This window comes from Theropithecus gelada, chromosome 19 (assembly GCF_003255815.1).
Source record: "Theropithecus gelada isolate Dixy chromosome 19, Tgel_1.0, whole genome shotgun sequence".
Classification (NCBI taxonomy): domain Eukaryota; kingdom Metazoa; phylum Chordata; class Mammalia; order Primates; family Cercopithecidae; genus Theropithecus; species Theropithecus gelada.
In genome coordinates, this window is record NC_037687.1 from 16,617,533 (window position 1) to 16,628,262 (window position 10,730).

At 52.9% G+C, this 10,730-nt stretch overlaps 1 protein-coding gene across 1 annotated transcript in view; it reads right to left on the minus strand.

The window, feature by feature from the left end:
* The window catches only part of CPAMD8 (C3 and PZP like, alpha-2-macroglobulin domain containing 8), a 119,593-nt gene extending 112,182 nt beyond the window's left edge, over positions 1-7,411 (minus strand). Inside the window, exons 1-3 of the mRNA XM_025367428.1 lie at positions 7,179-7,411; positions 2,714-2,865; positions 1,012-1,034 (exon numbers count right to left, since the gene is read on the minus strand). Of these exons, the coding sequence (XP_025223213.1) occupies positions 1,012-1,034; positions 2,714-2,865; positions 7,179-7,411 (408 nt within the window). The remainder of the gene's footprint in view (positions 1-1,011; positions 1,035-2,713; positions 2,866-7,178) is intronic.
* Positions 7,412-10,730: the final 3,319 nt, after the last annotated feature.

Here is a 10,730-nt window from a genome sequence, read left to right on the forward strand (position 1 = left end):
GCAATAGGATGTTGTTTACAATAAGATGGAAATTCTAATTACAGAGACCTGGAAACATAGAAGTTGTTTACAACAATGTGATAAGAGGGAATAGGAAACACCATGGTGTTTGTTTTGTTTTGTTTTGTCTTGTTTTTTTTGCAATGGAGTTTCGCTCTGTCACCCAGGCTGGAGTGAAGCGGTATGATCTTGGCTCACCACAACCTCCATCCCCTGGGTTGAGGCAATTCTCCTGCCTCAGCTCCCCGAGTAGCTGGGATTACAGGAGTGCGTCACCACACTCAGCTAACTTTTGTATTTTTAGTAGAGATGGGGTTTCGCCATGTTGGCCAGGCTGGTCTCGAACTCCTGACCTCAGGAGATCCACCCGTCTCAGCCTCCCAGAGTGCTAGGGTTACAGGCATGTGCCACTGAGTCCGGCCAATGATGTGTGTCCTTTAAATGAAACTAGGAAAAGAAAAATGAAACTGGAAAAGAAAATGTATGTGCATGAACAAGAATGTGTGGAAAACATGAAAAAGTGAAAAGTATAAAAACTGGATTATCGATGGATTTCTCCTTTTCTAAATTTCGTTATTCTTTTTTTTTTTTTAAACAGGGTCTCACTCTGTTGCCCAGGCTGGAGTGCAGTGGTGCGAACAAAGCTCACTGCAGCGTCAACCTCACAGTCTCAAGCGATCCTCCCACCCCAGCCTCCCAAGTGGTTGGGACAACAGGCGTGAACCACCATGCCTGGCTAATGGCTAATTTTTGTATTTTTTTGTAGAGACAGGATTTTACCATGTTTTCCGGGCTGGCCTTGAACTCCTGGGCTCAAGAGATCCACCCACCTCAGCCTCCCAAAGAGCTGGGATTACAGGTGTGAGCATGGCACCAACCTCATTATTCATTTTTTACATCTCCTTTTTAAAAATGATTTTTCTCACAACACATGCAATTTCTTTTGTTCCATTCCAATTCAATTCTTTGTTTCCAAGGTCAGGTTTATGCTTTTAAAAATTAACAGCTTACCTTGAGTTTGATTGTCCCTTTATCTAAAAATGAAAATAAAATGAAAAAAGTTAAATCAAGAGTTGTGTTGCCCTGCCTCCCTGAGCTACAGCCTCACAAACCACAAACTTTCTGAACCCAAAGGGGTTTCATGTGGACAAACACACCCTGGGTCATGCTGGCCTGGCCTGGGCCAGGCTGGGCCTCTGGCAGAAGCCAGAGGTTTCCTCCAAGCTGGCACAAGCTGAAGGCCAGAGGGGATGGACAAAGCTGAGCTATTCAGGGGAAAGCTGGCCTGCCTAAGTACTTGATTTACTTCACCCCTGGCTCCTGCCCAAAGTAAGCTGTGAGGGGAGTAATGGGAAAACACCAGGAGAGAGGAACAAGGAGAAGGGTGGAGAGAAAGAAGAGGGGACCGAGGTCCCTAGTGGACCTGCCTGTTCTCCCATCACCTCACTCTGCTACCCACACTGAATCATTTGTGGTACCGTACTAGGTTTCTGGCCTCCAGGACTCAGTTAGGTATCTATTATTTTTGCCTGCCAGCAACAATTATCCCATTTCCTGCTAACAGATCCTCAATTCCCTTAGACAAGCTACCTGCCAAGCACGCAATCCACGTGGCTCCTAAGCTCTCCATCCACCTTCCTGGGGCTCTAGGCCAATCCGCATAGGCCTTCCCCCTGGTCACAGTGATTGGTTCAGGGTTGAGCACATGACCCAAAATGAACCAATCAGCACAGGCCTTCACCTCTGGTCACAGTGATTGGCTCAGGGTTGAGCATATGACCCAAGATAGGCCAATCAGAGGGAATTGTGGGACTTTTAGCCAGCCATCTTGGGAAACTAGTTCTTCCCCTGATCTTAAGGGGAGACCTGGCTACATCAGGAGGTAGGGCAAGAAGCCAGCCAGAAATACCAGTGGACTTTCTTTCTAGTTATGAGAGACCATAAACTGTTGCAGAAGCCAACTGGAGTTGGGTCTCAGTTAGCTAGCCACCCAAGTCAGGAGTACCTGGTTCTTCTAGGACTAGAAGGGCTTCTAGAAGGTTCTAGAAGCTTCCACATTTCACCTTCTCTGACCACATCTCCCCAGGAGGCAAGTGCTGCTTCAGTGGCCTTGGAGCCTCTGACCTTGTCTGTGTCTTCTGTGGCTACATCACTCTCGGCATGAGGACTGAGTCTACCTCCCCTGGGAGACTACAGCTTTCTGGGCCAGGGATCTCATTCACCATCTTGCCCAGGAGGCTGAGGCTGTTGCTGTCTGAATTTGACCAAGGAGTGAGGGGGAGAGACTGGCTGAGGGCCTGAGCTTCACTTAGTAACAGGCCTGTGAGTCCAGGTCTGAGTCTAATGGTTCAGGTGTGCTGGAAACCCAACAAAAGGTCGGAAGGAGTCACGTGATCTCCTCCAGGTCCGCTGTCCCACCTCTGGTCAAAGCTGACACAGGTGGGTGCCCCCACTCTGCCCAGATCTGCACCCACACAACTAGGGCTGCTGAGGAACTGTGAGCTGAGCTGCCCTTTCTGGGCTTTACTCTCTCCATCTGTAGAATGAGGAGACTGCAACCTGTCCTCCCTCCCTCCCTCTCTCTTGTACCCCTGGGGATTTAGGGCGGAAGGGAAGCCAAGCAACACCCACGCTGTCCCAATCCTGAAGGCCAGCAAGTGGCTCCACTTTGCAAAAGATGGGGAAATCCTGGTCCGGCACCCAAGGGACCTACCCAGGATGGCTCCCTGGCTCTGCACCACCGGCTCACCCTGGGCCACCAGCTGAGCCTGGACTATGACTTCCCATGGGGAGTTAAAGATGGTCACGCTGATGACTTCCTCCACGCCCGCACGAAAAACAGAGGGAGCTGCAATCAGGTAACCCCTGTAGGAAAGGAGATCCGAGGTGAAGTTCTCACCCCCAGCCCCCTGGCCTCGCTGCCACCACGGCTAGGTCAGGGCTCTCCCCGCAGCAGACTCCTGCCTTTTCTTGACCACACCTGGCTGGCACTGATGCTCTAGGAGTTTGTTCCCCCCAACCCATTAGTTCTTGAGGCCAGGGATTGGCTCATTCACCTCTGAAGTCCCCATGCTGGGTAAGAATCTGGCCTCACTGGATTTTTCAGCATCACACACCCCCTCTTACTCTCTGTATTCCAGCCTCCAGGCTGTTTGCTCAGCTACTTCCTTCTGCCCCCGGACCTTTGTTTGTTTGTTTGTTTGTTTTTGTTTTGTTTCTGGAGACAGACTTGCTCTGTCCCCCAGGCTAGAGTGCAGTGGCGTGATCTCAGCTCACTGCAACCCCTGCCTCCCAGGTTCAAGGGATTCTCGTGCTTCAGCCTCCCGAGTAGCTGGGATTACAGGTGTCTCTCACCAAGCCTGGCTGATTTTTGTCTTTTTAGTAGAGACAGGGTTTTGCCATGTTGGCCAGGATGATCTGAAACTCCTGACCTCAAATGAACCACTCTCCTTGGCCTCCCAAAGTTCTGGGATTACAGGCGTGAGCCACCATGCCCGGCCCATCTGGCCCAGGACCTTTGCACATGTCATGCCCACTGTCTGAAATACTCTCCTCCACAAGTCAGGTAACCGGCAGGATCCCACTTCATCCTCACAGTGCACCCCCTCCCCCACCATCATGAGAAGTACTGACATCAGCCCCATTCAGAGAGAAAGGACACCCTGGAGAAGTCAAGTCACCAGCCCCAACAGTGACAGACCAGGATTCTAACTCAGGCAGCCAGACTCCAGAACCTGATAAAAAGAAGCAAAGGGCTTCTTTGCAACATTCATTTTAAGAACAAACCCTGAAAACAAACTATAGGCCCTCAAACAGAAAAAAATCTGAAAACGATGGAATCAAGGCAGGCGTCTCTTTCCTAAAATCTTCTGATTGACTATGAAGTCACCTCTGGAAGGGAGGCATTACCCCCACTTTCCCGATGGGAAGTTGATGCTTCAGAAGGATAGGAACATGCACCAGATCACACGGCTGGGCAGAAGAGGGTGCTGGGGTGTCCTTAAGGAACATGACCTGAGGACCCAGGTCCTCCCCACCTGAGCTCCTGTCTCCCAGTATCTGCAGCCTTCCATGGAAAATTACAAAGGCCATGTAACCTCATGAAACTCTTACAGTGTCCCCACAATCACCAAGAGCATTATAGCAAAGGCACCACAATTGCAACCATGTAGCATGATGGAAATCCGAAGAAAAGAGGGTAAAGAGGAAAACTGGACCATGCAATGAGATTAGGAGACATTTTCATTTCAATATTTTTTTTATTTTTATTTATTTATTTATTTTTAATTGAGACTGAATCTTGCTCTGTTGCCCAAGCTGGAGTGCAGTGATGTGATCTCAGCTCACTGTACCCTCCAACTCTAAGGTTCAAGGGACTCTCCTGCCTCAGCCTCCAGAGTAGCTGGGACTACAGGAGTGTGCCACCACACCTGGCTAATTTTTGTATTTTTCATAGAGACAGGGTTCCACCATGTTGGCCAGGCTTGTCTTGAACTCCTGACCTCAAGTAATCTGGCCGCCTTGGCCTCCCAAAGTGCTGGGATTACAGGCCCACTGCACCTGGCCTCAATAGTATCTCTAGAACAACCCAACATCCACGTGCAAAAAGATGAATTGAGACCATTACCTAACATCATGCAATTAGATTAACTCAAAGTTAATCTTAGTAACAGATCTAAATTGAAGAAGTAAAACTTGTAGAAGCACTAGAAGATAACAAAGGAGAAAGTCATTGCGTGCTTAGATTAGGCAAAGATTTCTTGGGTAAGATACCAAAACTATCCATAAAATAACTCATGATAAACCAAACTTCATGAAAATATCATTACAAATTTTGTATCTCAAAAGACACAGTGGGTTTGTGTTGTTTCCTGCACACGAACAATGGGTTTGGGTTGTTTACTGCAGCCCTGGCCACAGTGTGCACTGACCCTGTGATCACAGTGTGCTCCATCTGCTTTGAATAATTACCAGAGTTCAGTCCCCTGGGATCACACATGTGTTGTCCAACTCTAGGACCAACTGGAGTTTGCAAGACCCTAGGTGTGTGCTGTGTATTACATAACTCCAGCACTGACCAGGACATGGAATTACCCTGGGTTTGTAGGTGTCCTGTCCAGCTCCAGCACAGGAATGTGGCATCCTTTAGAAGGGACATACTCTTTCTGTCTGGCTCCCAGCAGATCCCTAGAGCTTAGCCTCACATACAGTACGTGGTGAGTGTAGAAGACAGAGTGAGGAATAAGTGTTCATTTTGTTTCATCACCTTTGAAAGTCCTAACAATATGGGTTTGGGAGCCATTCAGAAGTTGCGGCTGTTTCCAGCTGTTGGGATGCCTGCCAGCCATTCACTATCACACCTGACCCACCCCTAGCATCTGGGCCAACACTGGCTTCTCATCCTGCTGGTCTCAGAAGGTCCCAGATTGGGGAAAGTGATGTCTGGGTCAGTGTAGACAGAATTGCTCTTACAACTGCAAAGCTATGCTGCTTTCTGGGATCAGAAATTCCTTACACAAAAATCTCTCAGGTCACAGAAGTGGGCATCCAGAGCTATTCCTAAGACAGGATCCTTTGGGCTGGGTGAACCATGCCCCTGGTTTAGAGGCCAGCTACTCTGGAATCCCAGGTCGGTCATTTGGGGACGTTTCTTCCCCAGTGTGTCTGTCAGTACAGGGATTCCATGTCACTTAACAGATGGTAAGATCTCAGGGTGACTTTAGTCAGAGGCAAACGCCCTGGAGAACTGTTTAAAATTCTCCAACGGGCCAGGCACAGTGACTCACCCTGTAATCCCAGCACTTCGGGAGGCCGAGGTGGGTGGATCACCTGAGGTCAGGAGTTCCAGAACAGCCTGGCCAACATGGAGAAACTCCATCTCTACTAAAAAAATACAAAAAATTAGCCGGGTGTGGCGGCACACACCTGTAATCCCAGCTACTCGGGAGGCTGAGGAAGGAGAGTCATTTGAACCTGGGAGGTGGAGGCTGCAATGAGCCGAGATCATGCCATTGCACTCCACCCTGGGCAATAAGAGTAAAACTCCATCTCAAAAATAAAAAAGTAAAAAATTTAAAAACACCTCTTTATAAGGCAGGGTCTGTCATTGGACCCAAGGTCTGTCATGTGGGGCCGTGTCATTCCTTGTGGTGGAAGCTGACCTGCGCATCCAAAGCTGTTTACCAGCATTCTTGACCTGCGCTCACTTGATGCCAACACCAAATGCCTCCCCCTATTTGTGACAACCAGAAATACCTCCAGACATTTCCCAATGGCCTCAGGGAGACAGAAATCCCCCCCCCCCCCCCCCAGGGCTTAGAACCACTATTCTAAGGGATGTCAGCTTTGAAAGAAGCATCAGGATGAAAATTTGTAGGGTTCCTATTTCACGAAGCCTAGGAGAGGAAAGTCTGGATGCTCAGAGCGCAATAGACTGTCTTGCTTTTAAAACTGTAACCAGCAAGGACCACGTACTCACAGCAAATAACGACACCCACCTAGTCTCACTGCTTACCAGTTTTCTGGAAACTCCTAAACAAGGGCTGCTTGAACAAGCCGCCTCCTAAACGCCCAGCTGGACTAAAAGGCTGGGCTTGTGCAGACCAAGGCAGCCCCCCTGAACCCGCAGCCCTGCAGAGCTCACCAGAACTTGCCAGGTTTAGAAATACTCTCTGTGAAGCCAACTTAGGAGTTCTCCCCAGCAGCTAGTTAATTCACCTTCTCCCCTCCATCAACCCACCAGAAGCCTGCAAGCAAACCTCTAGAAAAATGTAGAAGCAAAACAAACATTTCCTCCCCCCTCACCACGCCCACCCACGGGAAACTGCCCATTCCCACTCTCCTCCCACTTCTCAGCCAAGACGCGCCTCTTACCTTCATGCCTTGGACAACTGGAAATCGCCACCCAAGATGACAGCCCGGGTCACACGAAGGGGTCGAGGTGGGGCGGGGGGAGCTGACCTCAGCGCCTTTAGCTTTTGGAAATCCCTGTACCTCCACAGTCACTTTGGAAACTTTAGGGCGCCCCCTCCCCAAGACGATTCGGGAACAAGAGGCCAGATCCAGCCCAGCGCGGAGACTGTGTGGCCTTGGGTAGGTCGCTGCGACCCTCTGAGCCAGTCCCTACGACCCCCACCCCAGAAGGCGACGGACCTCCTCTGTCGCCAGGGGATACTCACGGGGCCTGAGGCTGCGCGGCGCGCACGCCGTCCCGCGCCGACAGCAGTAGGAGCAGGAGCGGGAGCAACGGCCAGAGCAGGGCGCAGCTCATTTTTCGGCTCCGGGGGTGCGCTGCGCCTGGGGAGGGGGCCGGGCCAGGGCTGGGCCAGGGCCAGGGTCCGAGCGCGGCCGTCCTCGCGCCGCCGCCGGGGGCCCTTTGTTCGCAGCCCCCGCGCAGTGCGCCCGGCGCCATGCGCCCAGCTCTGCGCCCGGCCAAGCTGGGGCAGCCCCGGGCCAGCCCCCTCCCCGGACCCGCCTCGTCTCCGGGCCCGCCCAGCTCGCCCCGCTCGCCCCACTCCTGGGCGCACCCTCCTGGGACGCCTGCTCCGCCCATCTCCGGACCCTGACCCGCCCCATCCCTTCCCGCGATCGTCCCCCCACTTCCTCCCCGACCCACCCAGGCCCTGCCCAATTCCTCCCGAACCCGCCTCCTCGCCCCCTACCCGGATTCGCCCCCGGATTCCCCCGTCCCCACCAGCCCCGCCTCGGACCCGACCCCCAACCGCCCTCTCCTCTCCACCCAGCGTCCACTTGGAACCTGCCCCTTCCCTGGCCTCTCGCCCCCTCCCTCCCCAGGCACCCCCCTTATGGCCCCCTCCCCGGGCCCACCCCTCCCCAGGGGCCGCTGGGTCTGGACGCCGCCTGCAACCCCGATCCCACAGGGGCCGCTGTGCCCCAGGCCCTGGCCTGTATCTGGTACCCAGTACAGTGCGTGCAGCCGGAGGAGCAGAGGATCCTTTGGGGAAACAGTCTAGCCAGGGATCGAACCTTCCAGACCCACATCTGCCCCAGGCCCCTATCTGTCCTCTCATCTCCCCTCTCCCCTACCCCCAATGTCCACAAATCCCTTGGGCCTGTCCTCTCTCTCTCTGGGCCTCAGAGTCCCCCTTCCCCTCCCATACAGCAGGGATGGATGGGCACCTCCTTTCTCTCCAAGAGCAGGGTGTCCCCTCCTGCCCCTCCCCGTGTGGCCACTTCAGCGATGGTCCTGTTGTCCTAGGTCCCACTGGCAGGCGGCACATCCTATACCATGTCCCAGTCCTGGACCCTCTCCCTCCAATGTGGAGCCCCCGTCCCCCAGCTACCAGCTGCCCTCCTAAAATTCCAGTGCTGACCACACCTCCTCCTGCCAGGAATCTTCGGGGCTCCCTGTTTATTTTATGTTTTATTTTTATGTTTTGAGACCAGAATTTTGCTCTGTTGCCCAGGCAGGAATTTAGTGGCGCAGTCACAGCTCACTGCAGCCTCAAACTCCTGGAGAGTAGCCGGGACTACAGGTGCAAGCCCACACCCAGCTAATTTATATATATATATATATATTTTTAGAAACGGAGTTGCACTGTGTTGCCCAGGCTGGTCTTGAACTCTGGGCTCAAATGATCCTCCCTCCTCAGCCTCCCGGAGTGCTAGGATTACAGGTGTGAGCCACCACATCCAGCCAGGGCTTCCCGTTTATTGAGACCAAATCCAAACTCTGGCTTTGATGGCAGAGACCTCAGCCCAGTTCCTCCAACACCTTGTTCTCACTCCACTGCCTGCTTCTGCCTAATCTCTGTCTTCCTCTACCTGTCTCCTTCGCCAGACAAACTCCTGATCATTCTAGGAAATTCGAGGGAAGCTTCTCTTGCCCCCTCCCTGCCCCTAGGGATGTGGGTCCTCTGGGGGCTTCTCAGCCCTGTCCACGGCCTTTGGACCCAGCACTGATCACCCAGGCAGCACCAAGCCCTGGATTGGGCGGTGAGGACCCCGGGACATACAGGACCTGCTGCCACTGAGCACATAACCAGTGGGGATGTAACTGTTGATGGTGTGTAGATGTGTGTGGGTGTGTGCACGCATGCAGGGGCCGGAGTGGACTGAGTAGCTGTCGCTCCTGCCCGAAGAGGAGGAGTTGCTGCCTGCCTCCAAGCTCAGACCAGGCCAACCCCAAGCAGGCTGCTAAACTCACATGGAGGTGCAAAAATTTAGCACCAAGAAGCAGCGTCTGGTCTCACCCTCATCATCGAAATTTGCCCCCTGCCACCCCTCCAGGCCAATTCTGACTCCTACCTAAGCCAACCTCCACTCCTCAGCCTCCAGGCCAGCCTTTGACCCCTCCACTTCCCCCTTGACCATTGGGCTCTGACCACACTGGCCTTTGAGATACATCAGACCCCCACCCACCACCACCACCACCATCTTGGGCCGAGGTGCCAGCTGTTCCCTCTGCCTAGGATGCACTTCCCTGTGGGATCACAAGACCGGCCGCTCTTCTCCACCTTCAGGGTTAGCCCTGAGGTGCCTTTCCTGCCTGTCTGTCTGTGTTGTAAGGTCTAAAATGTCAGTGCTGCCTTGGCATGGTTGAGCCACACAGGGCCACGATGTCCTGACCAGCTGTCCAGCTACTCTCGCCAAATATGCCCGCTGCCTGGCAAGAGAAGTTGCTCTCCACCTGGCTGTCTCACCAAGCAACCAGACCAGCTGTACCCCACCCATCAGCCACAGACTTCACTTCCCTAGCTGCTGAGAAGTTATTGAAACAAGCCATGGCCAGGCACGGTGGCTCATGCCTGTAATCCCAGCACCTTGGGAGGCCGAGGCGGGTGGATCACCTGAGGCCAGGAGTTCGAGACCAGCCTGGCCAACATGGTGAAAACCCGTCTCCACTAAAAATACAAAAATTAGCCGGGTGTGGTGATGCAAACCTGTAATCCCAGCTACTCGGGAGGCTGAGGCAGGAGAATCGCTTGAACCCGGGAGGTGGAGTTTGCAGTGAGCTGAGATTGCGCCACTACACTCCAGCCTGGGTGACAGAGCGAGACTCCATCTCAAAAAAAAAGGAAAGAAAGAAAGAAACAAGCCAATCACATCCTCCCAGGAGAACCAGGGGCCGCCTCACCCTCTTGTTACTACAAAGCCTGCTTCCCACAGCCCCTGGTTGTTCATTGTGCTCCTAAGTGCAACCCCTGTGTGACCTCGCACGTTGTACAGGGTCCTCCTCCCCTCATTGTGTGAGAATAGGTGAGCACTAAACTGTAGATCTCACCTACCCAATGTCACATGTTGTATATTTGGCCATCTCATACTCCTTTTTTATTTTTTATTTTTTATTTTTTTGAGACAGAGTCTTGCTCTGTAGCCCAGGCTGGAGTGTAGTGGCACGACCTCAGCTCACTGCAAGCTCTGCCTCCCGGGTTCATGCCATTCTCCTGCCTCAGTCTCCCAAGTAGGTGGGACTACAGGCGCCTGCCACCATGGCCAGCTAATTTTTTGTATTTTTAGTAGAGACAGGGTTTCACCGTGTTAGCCAAGATGTTGTCGATCTCCTGACCTCGTGATCTGCCCGCCTCAGCCTCCCAAAGTGCTGGGGTTACAGGCGTAAGCCACGGCACCCGGCCTTTTTTTTTTTTTCTTTTTTTAAACAAAGTCTCGCTCTGTCACACAGGCTGGAGTGCAATGGCGTGATCTCAGCTCACTGCAACCTCCACCTCCTGGGTTCAAGCAATTCTCCAGCCTCAGCCTTCTGAGTAGCT